Raw genomic sequence first — 24331 nt, 5'->3', positions numbered from 1 at the left:
GTTGATTACACTTCAATAAATCTTGGAAAAAAACACATTTTGTCTTGAAAATCATTCCACATTAGCACATAAAAATGTTCTAAATCTGTAGATCTATTGTAATGGGTGATATCAAAAACTAAAATAGTGTAATGGAACACCATTAACCAACAAGAGGAAAACAACCTATCTTCCTGCCTGCCTTAGGATACAAGGTTCTGTTTGGCAGTTTTATAATTGCTGTTCTGCTACTAGATAATTAGAGTTAAATAACCCTTTGTACGCTGGGCTAGAAAACTTATTGCATGGTTAACATCTATGATTTCAACTTCCAAGTAATCTCTCAATTTCCAAAACATGACTCCTGTAAGCTAGCATGGTTTACAGGTGGTGAACTTGGGAGAAGCTTCCATTTGGATCTCCTTGCTTCCAAATTCCTCCTGGACTTAGCTCCATCAAGTATCTCCCTCTCTACTGGATTTCCCCGCTCTTCTTTTAAATCCAATCAAGTATCAAATCTTTTTAAAAAATAAAAACCTGAAAACAACCCCCATATGTACATGTTTAGAAAGCTTATCATATATTTCCTTAATATTTATTCAAACCCAGCCTTAAATTAATCTAGCTTCCTCAGCCAAAACACCAAAAAGCTGTTTTGTTGAAGTCACCAATAGCCTGTTAACTGCCAAATTCAATAAAAAGGTTTTTCAGACAATCCTGCCTCTGAAGTTTCCTTTGTGGGACTCTGTTCTATCCATCACTGAAATACTTGTATTTCCCAGCAATCTACCTGTAACCATTTCCTCTTGTCAGTCCAGGTTAGTAGTCGTTTACTTACACTTTCATTTAGTTGATGAATCCTAAATCTTTCAATCATTACCTCAAGCCTTTCTACATATAACTACCTATTATGCATCTCTGGATAACCCATAAAATTGTCAGATGAGGGGCGCCTGGGTGACTCAGTGGGTTAAGCCGCTGCCTTCGGCTCGGGTCATGATCCCAGGGTCCTGGGATCGAGTCCCGCATCCGGCTATCTGCTCAGCAGGGAGCCTGCTTCCTCCTCTCTCTCTGTCTGCCTCTCTGCCTGCTTGTGATCTCTGTCAAATAAATAAATAAAATCTTTTAAAAAAAATCATCAAATGAATGTATCCATCTGTAAACGACCACCTTCTTCACTGATCTCAAAGATTTCCAATCAGAGGCAATAGTATCACTATTTAACCAGCTGTTCAAGGCAGAGCCTACCCAGAAGTCATGCTGGACCATCTTCTGGCTTTTCTCTCTTTATCCATAGAGTCCCCTAATATATTCACTGAACCCAATTTTAGCTAGGCCCCTCATAATTTGAAGATTGTAATACAACTCATTCCACTGCTGATCCTTCCCGCTTCTATTTCAATGTCCTTTCACACCAGAGGCCAAGTAGTCTTTCTGAAACACACACTGATCATTTCCTTACCTTACCTCAAATATTCCAAAGGTCTTTTAAAAGAGAATATTATGATGGTTTTCCATCTCCACCCAATACGTTCAGGGTAAGTATTTCATAATCTAGCCACTGCTTATCTTTGCAGCCTTACTGAAGGCCATCTTTCCTCATGCACCCAAACCTCCAGCAATTCCAAATTATTGGCTGTTTCCTATATGCACATTATCTTGACAACTCCATGGCTCTCCATCCCTTGTTTCAACTAGCTGATTTCTATTTGTCTGTCAAATACTGGTTAAAAAGCTACCCCTTGGAAAATTATCTTTAATTCCTCTTGGCTAAATAAGGTGATGACTTATATACCTGTACCACTCCATTTTCACAGCCTTCATCATCCTCTGCTGTAAGTGCTGGCTGACTTATTTAATCACAGCTAACAGACAAGCAACTTAAAAGCAGGAAATGGTGTTTAGCGCAGTCCTGGAAACACAGCAAACACTCCCTAAATGTTACTGAATAAAAGATGCAAAAGAGGATGCTGTAAGCCACTTCTCTTAGTCCTTTCAACCCTATCATTCTCTGACTGTCTTGCATTAATGGTAAAAATAAAAATAGGGTGCCTGGGTGGCTCAGTCGTTAAGCGTCTGCCTTCAGCTCAGGTCATGATCTCAGGGTCCTGAGATCGAGGCGCACATAGGGTACCCTGCTCAGGAAACCTGCTTCTCCCTCTGCCCCTTCCCTGGTTGTGTTCCCTCTCTCTCTGTGTCTCTCTCAGTCAATAAATAAATAAAAGCCTTAAAAAAATAGTAATAAAAAATAAAAATAATAATAATAGGTGCTGAGAGTTGTTCACAAGAAATTTAAAATTTTTATGTTTACAACTTGGTGGCAATCTTTTTAACATGGAGTGAATTAAGGCTCATCCAGATCCTTCTAAGCCAATAATGACGTTAAATTTCAGTGCATTAATTTTTACTAGAATGTATCTTAAACTGCAGTCCTTGCACTTGTATTCACATGTCTTAAGATATCTTGATGTGGGGGCACCTGGGTGGCTCAGTGGGTTGGGCCTCTGCCTCTGGCTCAGGTCATGATCCCAGAGTCCTGGAATGGAGCCCCGCATCGGGCTCTCTGCTCGGCAGGGAGCCTGCTTCCCCCTCTACCTCTGCCTGCTGCTCTGCCTACATGTGACTGCTCCCTGTGTCAAATAACTAAATAAAATCTTTTTCTTAAAAAAAAAAAAGATATCTTGATGTGAATAGCAGTTATATATATCCTTAAGTAAAAATCTAAGATTAATTTCATATTCTATTACTACCACGACTACCTCTACCCCAGACAACCTTTTTTAAATAATCTGTTTCTAGTATTAACCTATGATTACTACTACATGGAAAAGGGTTTACTTTTAATAATGGTTAACCATGAAACTGCTTTTAAATTCAAAGTAAATGAGAATGATAATAATGTTCAGTATACAAAGACCATGGAAATCAGTGCTAAAATGGCGATAGGGAGAATGCAGGAATGGGAGCTTAAATCATTATTAGTCCATTTAAAACAATCTTCATATAGAAAAATAGCCTTAAAGACAAAATTGTGCCATAATGTACTGCTTACCTTTAAAGCGCCATAACATAATCCATACAGTAAGGCAACTGCCACAATGCTGCAGATGAAACTGTAAAGTGCTGCAAGCAAGCTTGTAGTGGCTGGACAGGAAAGGGGAAAAAAATTAATATCTTATATACATTTACGGAAAAAACACATCTTAACAGTATTTAAAATGCTATAATACTGACTACAATGAAATATGTACTCATTTGACTTTTAAAAATTCAGTTATGTCAAATTCAGTTACATCATCCTATCCTTCGAAAAGATTCTGAAATGACAAAGGTTTACTACCCACAATTTTTGATAAAAGACAAAATATATTCACCTTGTAAGTAATGAACATTTATACATGGCAGAAAAAATTGTACTTATATTATGCTTTGAGACTTTACCTTCTTATTTACAAAAGTGTGGGAAAATGAAGCTGGCAGAAACTTAAAAGAACTGGCAATGTATTAAGTATTCATCAAAAGATATTAGGCTCTGTAAATAGAACCTACATTACCCAAGGAAGTAAGGTTATATTACCATGTGTCAATTAATTCTCACAAAGTACAGATCTGACTAATTACTAACAACAACAAAAAAAACACAGATCCACCTCAAAACTTGACAGCTATAAACAAAAGAATTAAACTGTAACATTTTCTTACACCACACACAAAAATATGCTCAAGATGGATTAAAGACTTATAATGTAAGACATAATATAAGACATTATAATGTAAGACTTAATAATGTAAGACAATATAAGACATAAAGTCTTATAAGACTTTTAAAAGAAAACAGACAGTAGTGTCTTAGACATCAGCCTTAGCAATATTTCCCTGGATCTGTCTCCTCAAGCAAAGGAAACAAAAGGAAAAATAAACAATCAGGACTACATCAAACTCAAAAAGCTTTTGCAGAGTGCAGGAAACTAAGAACAAAACAAAAAGGCAACCTACTGAATGGAAGAAGGTATCTGCAAATGACACATCCGATAAAGGGTTAACATCCAAAATATCTAAAGAACTCATACACCTCAACATGGGCAAAAACCGTAAGTAATCTGATTAAGATCTACAGAAGACCTTAAAAGACATTTTTCTAAAGAAGGTAAATAGATGGCCAACAGACACATGAAAAGACATTCAACATCACTGATCATCAAGGAAATGCAAATCAAAACCACGATCAGAAATCAGCTCATACCAGAGTGGCTACCGTCAAAAAGACAAGGAGTAACAAGTGTTGGCAAGGATGTGGAGAAAAGGGAACACTCATACACCTGTTCATGGGAATGTAAATTGGTGCAGCCTCTAAGGAAAACAGTATGGAAGTTCTTCAAAAAAATAAAAAATGGAACTACCATATGATCTAGTTAATTCCATTTCTGGTTATTTATGCAAAAAGAATGAAAACACTAATTCAAAAAGATACATGCACTCCTATGTTTACTGCAGCATTATTTGTAATGGTCAAGACATGGAAGCAAGGTAAATCTCCATCAATAGATGAAGAGATAAAGACTCAGCCACAAACAAGACTGAAATACTGCCACTTGCAACAACATGGATGGACCGACAGGGCATATCCTAAGTGAAACAGGTCAGACAAAAAAAGACAAATGCCATATGATTTCACTCACATGTAGAATCTAAAAAACAAAATCAGAAACAGACACACAAATATGTAACAGACTGGTGGTTGAGAACCGGGGCAGGGCTGGCAAGATAGGTGAAAGGGATAAAGAGACAAACTTCCAGTTATAAAATAAATAAATCACAGAATGTAAAGTATAACATAGGGAATACAGTCAATAATATTGTAATAACTTTAAAGAGTGACAGATGATAACGACACCTACAGGGGTAAGCATTTTTTTAATGTATGAAATTACTGAATTGCTATGTCATATACCTGAAACTAATATAATACTGTATGCCAACATCAACTACACTTAAATAAAAAACAAAAAAAAAAAATTTAATTCTATTCTTACAAGTGGGAAAAAACAGAGTCAATGGGATTACTAATAATAAGCACTAGGGGACAGCTAAAATAGCTCTCCTTTATTTTTAAAATATGGATAACAGATTCTGTTCATAGTAATTTTATATGATAACCATGAAAAAAAAACCTACAGGAAAAAATCTTCTTTAGGAGGTTTTAAAAAACTAGTATCTTGCACAGGTTTTTAACAATATATGATGAAGCTCACTATTATAAATATCCTACCCTAAGTACCCTCCATACCCTATATACTGAAAACAGTCTACTACCCATTAAGCTATGCTAAATTTAGACCAGACCAGTCTTTATTCATTCCCCTTCAAAAATTTTTCAAAACACAGAGATACTTCTAAAACTCTTATTTAGGATAATACTTTTACTAAAAGCATCTGGTTTTTGGTGTTTCTATTCTAAAGAAATAACAGTGCTCTGAAACCACATTCAGAGACATATCAAATACACATACTAGTTCAAAATCCAAATATAATGCTACGTATCAGGGGTCAATCTATTTGGGATATATAACATTTATAAATATTTCATAAGTCTATGAAGACATCATCTAAACTCACTACAACTTTTAGTTTTAGGCAACAGTACTTGATCATTTCTTATAAAGTAATTCCATTATTCCTGGATCTTTCAATAAAGTGGCAGACTTGACTACTTCTTCCTATCTATGAAGTAATTCCTGCTCAGTCTTCAATTATTAAATAATTTCCTTTTTCTAATTTCAATTCTACTGTTAAGGTATTTTAATGTTACTTTATTACTTAATAATCTGTAAAAGTAATACTAGAATCTGTAATTTTTAAAAGGATTACTCACCATTACCACCAAAGATATGAATATCCAATTGCTCACAAAGGTACATTACAAATGTATTCACCTGAGGCAGGAGACCAATGAAAAATACTATTGGGAAACAGAGTGTAAACACTACAGAAGAAAAGAAAGGCATATTAAAAACATTTACACAACATCTATGCTTTTGTTCATTTTAAGATCATATGTGACTAAGAAAAAAATTCAAAATGAATATAAACTGGTAAGCAGTTTTTTTAAAAAATCATCTTAAATTATTTCTATGTAATTGCTTGGGTATTAAATAATTTTTTCAATGATAAAGAATAGCTTTTAAAATTACTTCAATCATCTTCATATAATAGTTATCTGAGATACAGAATCCAAAGGAAAATTTCCATCACATCTACTTTGAGAACAGAAGAATTACTATAATATTTATTCATCATTAACTTTTTTCATTCAAATAGTTTTGTTCCTCACTGAGAGGATTACAATAAATAGCAAAGTAAGCCTATTAAAACCATTTTTAACTATATAATTGATCTATTTATTAGGGAACTATTTGTGTACAAATAAATTAATGTTACGATCTGAAACACTTTAAAGATGACTCACCTATAACTAAATCCCTGGCTGATATAAACACCAGAGGATTAGTGAAAGTTATTCCATATAATTTGAACTTGGTTGTAGTAAGGTTTCTGCTACCATAATCCAAGAGCCAAATAAGACCACAACACAAACAGAAATAAACTGGTCTACTGTAGGCAATGATACGATTATGGCCCTGAAAATGATATTTAAAAAAGAAAGTCAGGTTAGTTGATTTTAAGACTCACAACTAGATACTGAGATCTTTGATAGCTTATATTCTAAGGATTCAAAAATGTATCTACATGGAAGCCAAGTTGCTAACTGTGGGAGAAGGAAATCACAAATATGGGAAGGAAGAAGAAGAGACTGAACTCTGTGACACTGGACTGGTATCAGAGGTATCAATATGAATTTTTCATTTTTAATACACACACAAATTGACAGAAGATGTGTGTACACACAAATGCATGCACATATGTATATACACAAATATATTTCCTAGCTTCAGCCATTGCGAGGACCTAGAAGCAATGACATTCTAGAATAAAGATTACTAGCCTCAAGATCTTAGTTTACAAATAACATTATTGACTAAAAAAACTCAGGCCTTCACAAAGAAAAGGCTGGTTTGGGCCTAGGGTAGGTAAAGTATACATAGATGAGCCTGGAATGTACTATTGTAAAAAGGAACGAAGTACTTAAAAGACTGATAAGGATATGTCAAAAGGACAGAGAGGGCAGCGTGGTGGGCTCCCAGTGGCCAAATCAGAGATAATTTGTGTCTCAAAATAAACATTAGTAATATTATAGTCCACTGAATAAAATATGAATCCATACCATACAAATAGGTAAATACAGAAAGAAAAGTTCTTCCTTACAGTAAAAAGTCAACTAACAAATGTGGAAGGAATGATGAACTAGAAAATCACTATTTGGCAACCATGAAATGATAACTAACTCAGGCAAGAAATATCAATAGATTTTTACTGAAAACAAGTAGGTGGAAGTTTACGGGGCAAGGGGACATATATGAAATCCCCAAATAGCTCCCTACCAGACACTTATTAACTCCAGAAGAAATATGGTAACATTACAATAATTAGTGATTCTCAAGGGAGTGGGAGGGAATTTTGCCCCCTAGAGGACATGTGGCAATGTCTTAAGACATGCTGGTTGTCACAACTGGGGAGTATGCTACTGGCATCTAGTGGATGGAGGTCAGAGATAATGCTAAACATCCTATAATGTATGGGACAGCATCCCTCCTCACATAGATTCTCAACAAAGAAGTGTCCAGCCTCAACCGTTAATACTGTGGAGTTTGAAAAACCCTGCAGATACTACCCTCAGCCAAAAATGAAAGTTAACATCACCAATAAAAGGATGAATCAACATCACATGCTTTCTGAAATGATGCACTGAGAAAAACACATCACTTTCATAATTTTCCTTCCAAAAACGCATATCCTGTATCTAATCAAGAAGAAAACATCAGACAAACTCAAATTAAGGGATGGTGTACAAAATAAATGCCATGTACCCATCAAAAGTGTCAATATTGTGAAAGACACATAGTGAGGAACTGCTCCAGATTAAAGGAGGCTAAAAATAGTAAACGCATAATCAGGAATTTACTATTGCCAACTGAGTCAACAGGAAATGCCTGAGTAAGATCTGTAGATTAGAAAAGAGTATTCTATCAATGTTCAATGTCCTGATTTTAATAATTATATTGAAATTGTAGAGGATGCCTCTGTTTCTAGGAAAATACATGGGTGTATTTAGAGGTAAAGGGGCACTGTGTTTACAATCCACTCTCAGAAAAGCACGTGTGGAATGGACGGGGTGGGGAAGGGGTGGTGGGAAAAAACTAGGAAGGGAATAGGCAAATATGGTAAATGTTCACACAGGGATCTGTGTGTAAAAAATTCACACAGTGAATGGCATCAAGAATCCTTTGTGCAAGCCTTGCAACTTTTCAAATTATGTCAAAATTTGAAGTTTAAAATCTGAAGTAAAAAAAAAAAAAGCTGCCATATATCCTACACTTCAAAAGCATTCAAAAGCGTATTAAACAATCAGTTGAAAGAAAATAATGTTTCCCTGTTCTGTTTTGCTCATCCACAGTCACTATTAAGTATTCCAGTGTACACATTATTATATTCAAAAATGAAGACATCATCATAAACTGTTTTTGGAGTCTGTTTTTGCACTATTTTAAAGAAAATGCCCTTTAGTCTATTAAAGACTCTACGCTGAGTTCTAAAATTGGATCACACTTCATAAAAAATACCATTTAGCAGCTAATACTCTTTACAAAGTCACAAAGTGAATAATAAGGTTTTTAATCTCTTTCGTGTCCACAGGTCTAAACACGTGATCAGTTTATTCCTTCTTTGTTCTTGCTCTTAATGATTACCTAAGCAAAAGAATGTACAGTTCTCCTTACTTCAAAATTCTATTTTTCAATACTTGCTCATGATTTATTCTTCAAACTTTGTTAAATTTAAGTTATTAAATAACTATGAGTTTATATGAACCATGTCTACTTCATTGGTAACCTCCTCCTGAAACAGGCTGTCAAAAAATGAATTATTATGCTCATTTTCAACTAAGACTTAAATTCCACAATTAGAATGCCATTTTATTTCACGCTAATAAATCACCTCTCTTTCTAGTAGAGTCAAAACTTAGATGAGAAAAATAACAACATAAATCTTAACTCAATCTGACATATGACCAAAAGAAGGTTTCGATGAATGTTAGAGAACTGTAAGTTATAGGCATATTAGAGTGACTTACGTGTCTGGGAGAAGAAGAATCTGGTTGAACACTCTAAAAATGAAACAAAAGAAAGATTATCCTACTGAGGTCCTGGTAACTTTATAAGCAACTTTCAAAATGCCGGAAATAATTTTAAGTAAAATAATTCCATAGCTAAGAAGTGACCTACATTAAATCTGTTGAAATAACAGAAGATGAAACTCCAGATACTGGTGTCACTGTGTTATCAAAGAGATCTCAAATCTTTCCTGACTCTTAAGTTTACTACAATTAATTACAAATTTGCAAATAGCTTAACACTTCTGAAATCGTATATGGTAGGCAGTCTATTTTACTCTTTGGCTCATTACTACATGTAAGTATGGTTGAAGTAGGATGCTTTCTTGTATGATACCATTCCATTCAGGATATGCACAAAATATGGGTTAGTTTATAAGAAGAATTCTAGTTCAGCCCACAAATTCCAAGGCTTACTAAATAATTCCACAGTATTTGTATTAAACTTATTATCTGAATTTTCACATCAAAATCTTCAAGTTAAGCTGTCTCCCTGTAAAAGATTTTATCAACTTTCTTTAAAAGCATTTAAAAGGTATTTTGCAGCCACTTCCCAAATCACGACTTTTCTCCCAAGATCCAGCTCATTTCTAACAGCATACCAAACCATTTCATTAGGATGGTCTATGACCACCCTACAAGTCTATGACGGACCAGCTTAGTGAGTCTGGCATGTGACCCTTGGCTGGATGAGACCAGGTAAGCTCTAAACTCAATTCCAACATTTGGACTCTAAAAACTTCTGGTCCAGTCTTTCTTTCTTCTCTTAATGGTATTACCATTTTTCTAGTCAACTAGATTTTTTAAATCTAAAAAAAAATTTTTTTTAATTTCAGTCATCTTTTACCTTTCAGTTTCTAACCAGATTAACCTGAAAACAGTGGACAAAACTAACGAGACAAGAGACTGAAGCAAAGGAATGAATTTAAATAGTTTATGGTAATAAAAGAGATGGTTTATAGTGGTTGGAATAGAAAGAATAAAAGCCAGAAATTCTGACAAAGAATCACTAAATTTAATCAAAGGGACCTATTATTATTATAATAGATACAAATATATAAATACATATTTATATATATAAATATAATTATTACTTGTTATTAGGTGTCAAGAAGTAAGGAACAGAAGAGGCTTTAGGATTTTGAGTCAATATACTACTGTCAAAAGCAAAGGAACTAGGAGAAAAATATTTATCAGAAGATGACGATGTGCTATTTTTTTAAAATGTGCCAAACTGACTGTTAGGTATATAGGACTAAAGCTTGTAAGAAAAATGAAGACTTTGAGATATAGATCTGGACATGATTCATACATAAGGGCAACTAATAAAGTAATAAAAGAGGGTGACTTCACCGGCAAGGAGTTGCAAGCTGAAAAGAGGGCCAAAAAGAACCCTAAAAAATTCTTATAAACTAAGAAGTTGTCCAAAGACCAAAGAGGCATCAACAAAGGAAATTAAAGTTATCTGAGAAGTAGGAAAATCATCAGCGTAGCATAAAGGCAGATCAAAAATGAGGTTGTATAAAAAGAGAAGACAGTATTCATAGGTACTAAATGATACAACACTCGCAAAGAATAAAGAATGAAAAAGGACACAGATTTGGCTATTGGAGATTATTAGCCCATAAGGACTATAATTTCAGTACTGCAATGAGGAAAAAAGCAGGAATGGGTCTTGAAGAAATGGAGTTGACACAAGTAGTTTTTCTGGGTGTGTATCTATAAACAGAGAAAGGACAGCTAACAGTATGAAAAGAACTAAACAAACAGTTTTCAGGATGGGGGAGAGTTCTGCATGTTAGCATATACTGGGCGAATAACCAATATAGACAAGGGTTTTTACTAGTGCAGAAGAAAAAAGAAACAGTCTACATTAACACAGTCCATATTGATTTTGCATGGAAGGTGAAAAATTAGCTATTTGATATTTTCCCTTTTTAGAAAGCTTAAAGTTAATAACATTTGGCTACTGTTTAAAAAGCAAAGGGATATCAATCTTCTGCCTTCAGTGTCCCCAAGAACATACAGCCTTGCCATTACTATATCTAACCAATGATGGATTTTAATAAATTTAATCTACAGAATAGAAGACTTAAAATATGGGAGTGGGAAAGATGATGTTCATATTTTTTAAACAAATTTCAAGAAAGCTGGGGTGCCTGGGTGGCTCAGTCAGTTAAGTGGCTGCCTTAGGCTCAGTTCATGATCCTAGGGTCCTGGGATCGAGGCCTGCATCAGGCTCCTTGCTCAGCGGGAAGTCTGCTTCTCCCCTGCCTGCCATTCCCCCTGTTCCCCCTGCTTGTGCTTGCTCTCTCTGTGTCAAATAAACAAGTGAAATCTTTAAAAAAAATAAAATAAAAATTTCAAGCATGTTAATTCTCATTTTTAACAAATGCCCAACTATTTTAATACCAGCCCCCCAAAATAGTTCTTAGGAAGCTTCATTTACATATCATTATTTTTTAAAGTTTTTATGTCCCCTTTGTTCCCTATCCAATCTAATACAAACATCTAGGGAAAATAAATCTAAAAATTAACAGCTTACTATAATGCAATGAATTATACAAAACGTCTGCTTTTTATCACAAATATTATTCCCTATTCTGAAAAGAAGAGTGATTCTGGTACCTTCAGCAGTGAGTATTGACAGCTGGCTATCACTAGGCAGAACTGGAAGACCCAGATATCTCTGAAGAAGCCTTGTATGAGAAGAATAGATCCCAAAAAAGCCACAAGAATAGCCAGGATGACAGCTAACACATTTTCCAGAATTTCACGATTTCTGTAGACAGAAAAATTTATGAGTAAGTATATCATCAATATAAGAAATTAGAGTGAAGAAAGGGGGAAGACATCATGAGGAAGTTCATACCATGCTTGCTGATATGCTTTTCTTGTACTGGTTTTGAATAAGGTTTTAGCACATACTGAAAGAGAAACTAGTCTGTATTTAAAATTAACAAAAAACCTTATGTAGAGATAAAGCATGCTATGGTAAGTGAAGTTCTAATTAAAGACATAATATTAGTTTTAATTTGTTTCAAAAGTTTACTTTTCTTTAACATCTGCTTTTTTGTAACATTTGTTGCTTAATAACTAAGTAATCAACTTGAAAAGGACACATGCAAAGAAACACGTTTAAAAAACAAAATCTCAAAAGTTTCTAGAAAATTAAAATGAGAAGTTATTTTATATGACAAAGTTTGTAACCAAATTTTGAACCAAGTGATTTCATTTTCCGCATCCTGAAACCATCTGAGATAACCTCAAAACTAATTCACTAGAATTACTTAAATATAGGTTATTGCATATAGTGAAAATGAAGGCAGTAATAAAAAACCATCAGTGTTGTCTCTATCAAAGCTGCTGAGACAGTTCTGTATTTTATTAAACTGAGTAAATTAAACAATGTGATGACCCAGATATTACATATACCAATGAAGATGATTTTTTTGTCATACCAAAAAATAATCTATCTCATTACTTCTTGGGGAAATTTTATTCATAAAATGCTGGATACTTGCTAAAAGTCTTGTTTTTAAAAAACATTTACCAACATGGAAACATGCTCAGTGTATGTGCTATATAAAGAAAGCAGGGTACCAGGTGGTGGGTATTATAGAGGGCACGGCTTGCATGGAGCACTGGGTGTGGTGAAAAAATAATGAATAATGTTTTTCTGAAAATAAATAAATTGGAAAAAAAAAAAAAAGAAAGCAGGGCATAAAATGGTATGCATAGGAAGATAAAAGTTGTTATTTAGAAGCATACACACATAGGTTAAAAAAGACAATATATCAAAATGATACTACTACTAATGTTCTCTCTGGGTAAAATTACGATGGTTGCCCTCTTGTCTTAAAAATCTTCCTATACATTTTTAAATTTTCTAGAATAGGTAAAGAATTATTTTCACAATTCATAACTTGTTTTTTTTTAATTTTAAACTTTTTAAATTAAGTTGTTGGTTTTTATTAACTTGCTTTTTATGAACTTGCTTTTTCATTAAGTCAATGCCATATTCATAATCATCAATTGACCTAATTCACAAACATCTCTGCACTAATTCATTTTATAGTCTTCTTGGATGAAAACAAGTTCAACAGTACTTTCAGATCAATACACCGGCATTCTCATTCGTTCCTCTATTGCGGCCCGTCAGCAGTTCTGCCGCATCACACACTGTCTGTACTTCTCATCACTGAACATGTGCTCCCCTTACACTTCGGTTAGTTTTTAAATTTTTGACGAATTCGGTTTATCAACTTTGTTTACTGTTTTTGCTGTCACATCTACAAAATTTTGCCTACCCCATGTCACAAAAATTTCCTCTTACTGTTTTGTTTGGTTCAAGGAATTCTTTTGTTTTAGATTTTAATATAGACCTATAATCCATTTTGAGTTTATTTTCATAGTTTTCTAATATGGTGCAATGTTAAGTATAAAATTTTTTTTTTCACATAAAAATCGAATGGTCCCTAGACCATTTGTTGAAAAGCCTACATTTCTCTACCTAACTGATTTGGGATATTATTTTGATGTCATTTAGGCCTAGAGTTTTCTTCATAGGCAGTGTTTAACTATAATTTCCATTTAATAGATACAGTAGCATTAAGGTAATGTATCTTTCAGAATGAACTATGATGATTTCTACCTTTCAAGAAATCTGTCCACTGTCAAACTTATTTACATGTAGCAGATGATAATATCCTCTTATAACACCCGTAGACTCTGTAGTGATATCCTATCTCATTCCTGTTATAAGCAAATTGAATCTTGTCTCTTCTCTTCTTTTCCCCCCTTAATCAGCCTGGCTACAGTTTCATTAATTTAATTGAACTGCCCCTCTCCCCACTTGCACTCTGTTTCTCTCTGGCTCTCTAAAATAAATAAAATAAAATATCTTTCATGTCTTAACTTTTTTAACATACAGAGTACAAATATACTTGTTTTAATGTCTTTGACAGTTAATTCTAACATCTGTGACAATTACAGGTTGGTTTCAATTGATTCATTATTTCTCTCATGAATCATGTTTAACTGTTTCTTTGCATGTTTGGATGTCATGGGGGATCCTTTGACTGGATGCCACTGTGAACATTTTTGGTCATGACGATTTTCGGATTTCTATAAATTTTCTTCAACTTTGTTTTGCTACTTGGAAACAACAGTCCGATCATTTTAGGGCTTGCTTTCACAACTTGTTTGGTGAGTCTGAAGCAGTGCCCATGTTAGGGCTAATTATTCCTCACTTTTTAGGCAAGACTTTCCTGAGTACACAATGCACCATAAAAATATGAATTACGAATTTCTTCAATCAGACAAGTGGGAACAGGCACTATTCCTATCCCTGTGAGTCAGGCACTGTCCATCTACTTCTTTCACGTGATTCTTACCCTGGCCTCAGGTAGTTTCTTCACATACATTCACTTATCCGTACTGTGCTGAAGAGCTGTGCAGACCCACTGCAGAACTGAGGTTCTCTCTGTGAACAGCAGTCCTCTCTCTGATACTCTGTCCTCGCTGTGTGGGGTCTCCCTGTACTCATAGCTTGTCTCCTCAACTCGGGAAGTCTGCTGGGCTCCACTTCAGTACCTTCTCCCTATGTCGGAGCCAGCGAGGAAGACAGGGAACTCTCTTAAGGCAGTAAGCTGGGACAATGTAGGACCCACATAATGCATTTCCCATCTCTCAGGAACACTGTCCTTTGTCGTCTTCTCTCCAAAGTCTTAAAAACCACTGGTTCAGGCATTTTGTCTCTTTTTTTGTTGTTTCAGATAGGAGAGTAAATCCAATCTTTGTTACTCCAGTCTATAGGAAGCACCAAGTTTTAACAGACTAATACTTTTCATTCTTAAGACTAGTACTATGAAATAGGAAAAGAGAAGTTTCCTCTTACACCTTTTATATTTAGAGTCATATTACTTATAACCTATGATCATTAATACTGGCTTTTAAGTATAGTTCCATTGATTCCTACTGATGATAAAAAGGATTTTGTTTTATAAACATACTAAAATTGCCATAAAACTAGTTTTTAATGGATTTAGGAGAGTCAACGTTTGGGAGCTCTATTAACTTAAATTTTACCTCAAAAGAACCAAAATAGAAAACATTTTCCAAAATGATAACCAAGTAAAAGCCTCAATGGGTAATTAGGTTCATTTCAATTTAAAAATAAAATCTACACATATCTTTGATATCACACTGTATTCTCACCTATCAAACAGGGCCAGAAGTGTGAGTCTGTCAAAGTTAATGCCGATCCACAGCTGGGGTAAGATCCAAAAGCGGTAATAGTGTTTGACCTTTTGAGCAGCTTCTTCTGTTGGCCCATAAGTAGCTGCCAAGTCAGGGCTTAGATCAATGTCTTGTTGCTCCAACAAATCTGTATCGATGGTCAATAGTCTGTTCAATCGAATCTGCGGAAGAGAGAGCTAAAAGAAAGTCAGTGCTGAAAGCCTCAAAATATCTTTAGTTAAGTCATGATTCAAGGGCTACTCAATCAGCTTGATCAGATGATCTAAGTCCCCTTAATTCTCTATACTTCTAGATATTTTATGATCATTAGAAACTATAAAAGGTGATAATGGGAAGTAAAGCAAATTAGTCAATTAGTCCTTTGGAAAAGCTGTATTGGGGAAAGTGTTTGCAATCTTAACACTGTGTGATTGTAGAGCTAGGGAATCCATTAAAATCACTTAATGTGAATCATTAGTGGCTTCTCTAAGCCCTGCCACTATGGCCTTTTCTCAAAGCTATAAACTTCATTACCGTGCTAAACCTAAGCTCCTCTGAATTGGATTTGAAGCCTTCAACTCATGTCTTCCTACAGTCTGTTATCACTGTTGTTTTCAAATCCCTCCTACGCCCCTCCCCCTTTTTTTTGTTTTGGCAGGCTACTCTTGGAGGCTATCCAGGAAATTACCACATTACATTTCCTTTAGCTTTAATTCACCCACTCAGCAGTTCACCAGTTTCCCCTTTCTCTGAAGGAGTCTAAAGTTTCCCTTATCTAGCACAACCCTAGCCAGGATTTCACTATCCCAAGGTTCCCATACTGTTCAATAGTAGAAAACAACAACAACAACAAAAATAATCATTTCCCTATTTTTGGCTTTCCTATGAAGTTTCCAGGAATATACTCCACCAAAAAAGCAGAGACAATCATTACTTATCAAACACATAAGTGGTTATAGTGAAGAAAATCTGCTTCCTATAAATAACATAAATATTTTTATCTCTAAGCATTGGCAAGTACCTCCCCAGACACTTTTTTTCTTATCCTCTATTGGCACTAGGTATTTTCAGTCAGATAGTTCCTTGTCTGGGGGTTGTACTGTCCACTGCAGGACATTTTATGGTATCCCTGGTTTCTATCCATTCACAAGACACCAGTAACATTCCCCTGGCTGTGACAAGTTAAAGTGTTCTCAGACATTGCCAAACGCTGAAAACCATTGTTCTATGCCAACTCACATCTATGGCCTTAAAACACAGTTCACAACTAAATCTTCTTCAGGAAGCCACCAATAATTAACCTCTTTGGCACTACATTTATTTAGAGGTATCGCTTATGTGTTTCATATAAGAATTTCATTTTATATGTTAACTAATTGAATCTAACTAAAATAAGTTAGGAAAATAATTTCATTTGTTTTGTCTTTTCTAAGTTCAATATATACACCTTGAGGGCAAAAGCAGTGTTATCTTTCTAAAACAGCCCCACCGTATCTCACATGATATACTTTTTACACAGTGATATCATCACTAAGCGTCACACAAACACACTGGTATGAGTAACTAATAATTAAGAATTAGATAATATAATATTCAAAATTGTACTTTTCAAAGATAAGTTTTAAGAAGGCACAACCAGATTATGACATTGGTGAGCAAATGGACATTTACATATTCTCAAAAGTGTAATTACTGATTCATACACAGCTTAGGAAACTTCATGGGGTTTTATGTTTGTTTCCTAACAAAGGACTTAGAAGAAGAGATCCACTACAGAAGAGCAAAGGTGATTTTGCCATAGTTTTCAACAAAATTGGTATTTTATAACTTCAACTTTTCTGATTTGCATCGCTACTTAATCTGAATGTACATCATCTTATAAAAATAAAGGAAAACCTACCACATCATGTGGATAAAATCGAACTGAGGTAGAACTGGATACATGAGAATCCGTGTCACTAAAATAAAATGAAAAAATCTTTAGGGACTAAAGAACCTGTCAAGGAACTGAAAGAAAAATAATGTTTTAACAATTATATAATATTTACACTGTATTCACATTTCCAAGTACTTCAACGTACAAAATAGCATTTTCCTACAGATGTAATTAAGAGCACAGCTTCTGGGCCAAAGTATTTATATTAAAAATCTCTTCATCAGCTAAATGATATTTGGGAAAGTTATCTAACCTTTTACACCTCAGTGTCCACCTAAGTAACATAGGATAATAGAACCTCTTATCACAAAGTCCCTGTGAGATGGGTTTATGAAGGCAATTAATATATTGCCTGGAGCCACAACAAACTTAAGCTAGACTATGACAGCTTAAACTGTGATCATTCCATTTCTATAGTCGAGTTTAGATTTTTGAAACTTGAGACCCTACCACATTTATGGTATAAGGAAGTGTTCTTATCCTAAATTATATTAAACAATTATTTCCACTGTTCCACCTTTCTATTGTTTCCACTGTTAGGAAATCACCTCACACTCCAATTTTTGGTCATTCTCGACAGGTCAGTTTTGAAACTGGATTCAAGAAGCTTAGCAAGTATGCTCTGTCTCTCCAGCGAGTTAAGCTAAGTGACTGCAAGATCCTAGTGCTTTAAATGGCCCCTAGAAACTTTTAAAAAATTAAGTGAATTGCCCATAGATTTGTAACATTTAAATAGGTGTGTCCCATTATTAAATATAAGTCCTAAAATAGGATTCAAATGATCCCTGTGAAAAAAGTGAGCTAATCACTTAATAATGGATTTCAAGGCAACAACTTGAATAGGTGAGAAAGATTAAAATTTTAGAAAAAACTTTAATACATTCTAAGTTATAACTGATTGCATGCTCAAGATTTCTATTTCTTATTTGCTCTTCTCCTAACTTCTTCTTTATCTCATACTGTCATTTCTTCGTAAGGGAAGGAGAGAAAAGAAACTAAATGTAACACATGACCCATATTTTAAGAAATTCCTCTTTCTTATAGCTGGTAAACAAATTTTAAAGCAAAAGAAAAGAAGGTCAGGTAAAAAGATATTTGACCAAAACACTTACAAAGAAATAAAATTTTTAAATTACATAAAGAGAACTGATGGGTTTGAACTTAGTTGTGCATTTTCCCAATAAGCCTTTTTTAAATATGCTTTTTTATTGATCTTGCAAAGTGTATGCGTGTGGGTAGCACAAAATCTATAGTCAAATTCGAAATTGTGGGAAACTACTACCCCCCACTATAAGACCTACAGAGAATTTTTACTTAATTGTTTAAAATGCAGAACAGCTTTTGTTTTAAGAATAATGCTTTCTTTTTTCCAGAGCAATAAATTCTACCTTATATCTTTGGAGACAAATGCCCAGTGACAAATTACTTAAGCCAATATGAACAAATATTTTCAAGATAACTTTCCCATTTCAAGGCCTAAAAGCAAGGCAAATATATGCAAGTACATACATTCTCCTACTACGACTTCACACATACCAGATATTGGATGCTCTTCTTGCTGCTGGTTCAAAATTCACAAGTGACATATCACAGCCACCAGTCTCATAAAGCGTAGAAGAGAACTTACCTAGCAAATAAATGATTTTTTTAAAAAAACCATTAGAATACTCAGAATTTTTCCATCAGGAAACACTACACTTCAAACTTGTTACAACTTAAGAAAACGTACTATAAACTTTCCCCGAAATATTTGAAAAACAATGATCTGCCTGTAATTCAGCATGATGTGAACTGAAAAGGAATGCAGAACAGTGGGGCAAAATGTCAACGTACATAATCAGGTTTTAACAGTAAGGGATAGAAGTCAGCTTTGCAATCCAGTCTCTTCTTGTCTCCTCGTGTGACATTCACAGTTGAAGCAATCACATGAATGAACTTAACGTCGTTTAAAAGGCACCTGACCGCTCTACAAGTGGTGAGTGGCCATTTGGAAAGCTGCTTAAGTGTTAAGATGGCTCAAAACTATTAGACAACAAATTCCTGAGATTACCTTCAGAGAGTTTTGTTTTTTATTTTTCCCTTCTTTGTTTTTTTAAATAGTTAAACACAGCATAATATTAATTTCAGGTGCAGAATTCACTGAGTCATCACCTACAACACGCAGTGTTCATCACAAGTGCCCTCCATAATACCCATTACGTTTGGTTTTTAAGGAAAAAATTAAGCGTCAAAATGAATCCAAGGAAGTTCTATGAATGGAGTATAATAACATTGGTGAAAATTAAATTGCAGTATTTAATGAACATTACTAATTGCATGAATCTGTAAGAACTTTATGAAAAAATTTAGTAACACCGTTTGCTGAAAATAACAAAAGGTTTAGAAATTACATTGGGTGCAGAAAACTCTTAAAATAAACTCAATTAAGATAAAATGGTTTCTCCTAGTGAAATTTAAAAAAATCTGCAGAGTGTCTAAAACACATTCTTTACCTTGACAACCCATGGTAGCCCTATCAGAGGTAAGGAGCGTAAAGAAATGAATATGTAAGTTTCCAGTAGGGCAATAAGATGAGGTATATGACCGCAACCATTGGGGACTACTGCAGGCTGCTTCTGATTATTTTTTACTGATCTTATAAATATGATGAATCTTAAGGGCAATTTCAACTACATGGCAGGGCTAAAAGATCTCTCTTAGATGACTACAATGTAAACACGGTATAAAATAAAGACTTTTATATAATGAAATCCTTGAAAAATAACAACAGACCCCTTACTATACTAACTATAAGGATTGCAGAATATTTCAATAATCACTTCATTCTTTAAAAGGATTAGAAATTGAAAAGTATTAAATAAGATTATTTGAGTACTTTCTATGGGTCAGACAGAATATGCAAATATTTTATTATGATTTTTCTGTAGCAGCAATTTCTTTGTCAGAATAATATACTCCTGAGGCAAGTGAGGAAAAAAGCATTCTGTGAAATGTCCTCTTCATTTCCTGTTTTCCCAAGGAGGATTATTCAGCATGTGGATTTGCTAAAACTCTGCTTTTTACCACCCCCACATGCCACCTTCATCGCTTCATGAATCATTCACTCTTAGCACCTCTAACACAAAGCAGATTCATGAACTAAAATGAAATAATAAAAGCTGTCCATTTGGCTTCTTAGGTGTCTTACTGAAAAACTTTTAAGGTGATTAAGGTGGTTGCAGAAATCATTAGTGAAGAAAAAAATTTAAAAAAAAATACTGATTTGACTGAGATTTCAAAATTATTTTTAAATTATGTTTTAGGCTGTGCCCTCTCTTACAATGGAAAATGAAAAATTGGCTGTGCTACTATAATTAGCTTACAATAATAGAAAAAAGAAACATCTAATCAAAATCACAGATTGCATAAAAGCAGAATAATTATAAATCCATGTAAATGACTAAATCACAGAGTAACAGAGAGCTGGCAGGGGTTAGCTACTGTGTGAAACCCAGTAAGAACTGAATGGATAAAAAATAGGTCTTTATATCACCTAATTTGTGTGTATTTTTAGAAATAATACTATATTCAAGAGAATTTAAATTATTGGAATATATTCTGAGTAATTAGGCACTGTATCAGATTTTTAATAATAGAAGTCTTGTTTGAGGAATACTGAGTATGATAAATGTTTATATGCAACTGAAACTGACTAAAGATATTATTTTTCCTAATATTCAAATGGAACCGGAAAAGAACATTAAGTCATACAACTGTATTATCTTTTATGTACAGATGTCTCCTATGAAACACAGTTGCACTTTAAGTTAATAGAAACATAAAAATAAAGCATGCCCTCCCAAAAGCTCTTTAGATCAAGAAAGCTGGAGAAACTGAGTAGTTTGCTTCTTTACAAACCAATGACTAACAAGTTATAAATTTTGGAAATTTAAACAAAGCTTAAAATATATCTATGAAAAGGGAGGCTATAATTTTAACAAATGTGCAATGGCTTCAACAGTGCTTTTTTTTTCCTAAGAAGCTTTTGTTTACATACTAACTTTATGAACATGCTCAGGTCAGAACAAGCTAACACTGTATTAAGGCTTCATGTTCTATTCCTAATAAAAATCCACCAAAAGAATAGATTCTCTGCATCTTTGGACTTGGCAAGTAGGATCACTTCAAAAGAAACAAATTTTATTCAGAGCATAAACAATTCAGGAAAAATTATACTAAAGAGTGTTTAGCTTAAGGTTTCAGTGAAAAACTTAGTAATATCTTAAGGTGTAATAATCTACTAAAGCATCTTCAAAAACCAAAACATAAAGAAGCATACATTACCATTGGTTTATAAAGATGAAGAATATACTAAATTTGTACAAATATCCTTAGCATACATAACAATTTTACATATATCTCATTTAAGATTAAAATCATAATGTAGTTATCCTTTAGGTCCAAAGTGAAATGTGCTTTTAATTAATAATCCTACTTTTATTCTGTGTTGACTATTAATTTTTTTTCTAATTAATATAAATTGAGGAGGATATCAGTGAAATACACCATCTCATGAATTATGATTAAACACGAAGTCATCTCATCATATCCAACTCCCAGGTCATAATTAATTATATCTAACAGAATGGTTTTGTCATGACTTCAAGAAAACAGTTCCTTTCTGACAAAATAAACAAGAGTGGAGGCTGGAATCTCAGGCTTAATGGTACTGGCCATGAGAGAGCGTCTCTAGAAATAAAAGAAAAAAAATTAAGGTACCTGGTACTTCTCAGTTTTGAACATTTGATCGCTATTGCCTAAAAAAATTACATTTCATTACATAAAACCATTTTTTTTTTTAGGCAAGAGAATTTCAAACAGGTGATGCACAACAGGAAGATGAGTAAAATTAAGATACTGATTTAAAGAAAAGGACACTTGAAACAGCTCCCTGAAGCCATGAATGTTGCAGCAGACAAAATACACACAGGCAAGACAAGACACTGATAAAAGGCATGAGAAATCAATGGGATCCTCTAACTCATCCTTTCAATAAAATTCCTTGCTACACTGCACAAACTGTATAAGGATTGCTCAGATAGGAAACTAATGCATTCTTTTTTTTTTTTAAGATTTTATTTATTTATTTGACAGAGATCACAAGTAGGCAGAGAAGCAGGCAGAGAGAAAGGAGGAAGCAGACTCCCTGCAGAGCAGAAAGCCTGATGTGGGGCTTGATCCCAGGACTCGAGGATCATGACCTGAGCTGAAGGCAGAGGCTTTAACCCCCTGAGCCACCCAGCTGCCCCCGCTAATACATTCTTGATGTTACTCATTTTACTTATGTACTTTGGAAAGAGGTAGTTACTAAGAGATCATCTGTAGGATTTTCCAGTTCCAACAAAGGAGGCCTCTTCAATTTCTTGATTTCCTTCTTTGGATCCCCTCCCCCCTCCGTTAATTCTGCATCCTCTAAGCCTAATCTTGGCACACTGTTAAATGAGCTCTCTCTTTCCTGGTATTAACTCTTAAGACAGGCAGGGGCTACAAGAGCAAAGCCAGACGCAAGAAAGGCAGCTTTATAAAGTGCTTTTTCGAAGGCTATCGGAGGGTGTGCTTGCTTCAGTGTGCCCCATATACCAGAAGACTGCTGGAGGAACATCCATCTCCATGACTCATTTAAGTGCTCTAGAAAACGTGCTTATTTCTGATGTGAGGAGTACTCTGTTCACAATGCTACTTCAATGAATACATTATTCTACTTTTAAGAGCAAGTCCTTTAAGACTAGTTTCCTGGATAGCCGCCACCCTTATTATTATGAATGGTACCTACGAGTCCCTGAGGAAACATGAGTTTTCACCCTGATAGAGAGGACTCTTTCTATTTCTGCTTATGGGTTAACAGACTTGTTTCTCCACAGACCAGTGGTCAGCACACTTTTTCTACAGCAGGTCAGAAAATAAATACCTTAGGCTGTGCAGGCCATACGGTCGGATGTGATTCAAGACTGCCACTGCAGCATGGCAGCAGCCACAGAAAACATGTAACATATATTTACTTTATTTCATTTATAAAAATAAGCATCAAGCTGAATGGATTTACCCCCCAGGCCATAGTTTGCCACCCCTGTCCACCACCAAAAGCCTCTGGCTTCCAAAAACCTTTTAAACTATTGTACTACCATGGTAATCAAGTCACTATGCTATTTGTAAGTGAAAGTTTCAATACTGAGAAACAGTCCTTTTTCCTGGGATGTTCAACACTGTGCTAGGTTTTTCGAACAGGAGAAAAATTAGGAAAGAGCAGGAAGAGGCCTGGTAAGCAAAGACAGAGGTCTCTACTGCTTGGCAACAGTAAAATAGATTTATTCGCCAACATATTTTACTGACATGGCCATTATCCTCTAGTTCTGACTCAACACCACATGCCTTAATTCATTAAGTCTCCACTCTCACTGCCTAATCCCCAGGGTCAAGTGAACCTTCCAAAAGTGAATGTACAAGTTCATATTCTGCTATGATTTCATCATCTGCTCACATTTTCTTTCAAAGAGATGTTTTCCTTTTCTTGGTAAAACCTACAACATGACAACAATACTGACAACATTACAAATGATCGGGTACACAAAAAGGCAAGACACAGAATGGGAGAAAATATTTGTAGTTTTTATCTAAAAAAACTGATACATCAATAATGACCCAATTTTAAGAGTAAGCACAAGATTTGGATACACTTCACAAAAGAAGATATATGTATAACCAAATAACACATCAAAAGATGTCCATCATCCTTACTCATAAGAGAAATGCAAATGTAAACCACAGTAAGATACAACCACTGGGGCCAAAATGTTAAAGGCCAACAATAACAAACAGGGACATTTATGGGGACAAGCAAAATTCGTATACAC

The 24331-nt window shown here is 34.5% G+C and overlaps 1 protein-coding gene across 4 annotated transcripts in view; it reads right to left on the bottom strand.

The window, feature by feature from the left end:
- Positions 1-24331, bottom strand: part of PCNX1 (pecanex 1) — a 159265-nt gene that overhangs the window by 48477 nt on the left and 86457 nt on the right. For 2 of the 4 annotated variants that reach the window (XM_044230297.1, XM_044230299.1), the window contains 8 exons: positions 18978-19068; positions 17406-17463; positions 15485-15702; positions 11894-12047; positions 9227-9259; positions 6446-6617; positions 5852-5962; positions 3032-3123 (listed from right to left, as the gene is read on the bottom strand). In XM_044230297.1, coding sequence (XP_044086232.1) covers positions 3032-3123; positions 5852-5962; positions 6446-6617; positions 9227-9259; positions 11894-12047; positions 15485-15702; positions 17406-17463; positions 18978-19068 — 929 coding nt within the window. The remainder of the gene's footprint in view (positions 1-3031; positions 3124-5851; positions 5963-6445; positions 6618-9226; positions 9260-11893; positions 12048-15484; positions 15703-17405; positions 17464-18977; positions 19069-24331) is intronic. The other 2 variants (XM_044230298.1, XM_044230300.1) reach the window with 1 other exon arrangement.

The sequence above is a fragment of the Neovison vison genome, chromosome 13 (genome assembly GCF_020171115.1).
Source record: "Neovison vison isolate M4711 chromosome 13, ASM_NN_V1, whole genome shotgun sequence".
Classification (NCBI taxonomy): Eukaryota; Metazoa; Chordata; class Mammalia; order Carnivora; family Mustelidae; genus Neogale; species Neogale vison.
Note: the sequence above shows the minus strand (reverse complement) of the source record. Positions and strands in the feature narration are given on the sequence as shown.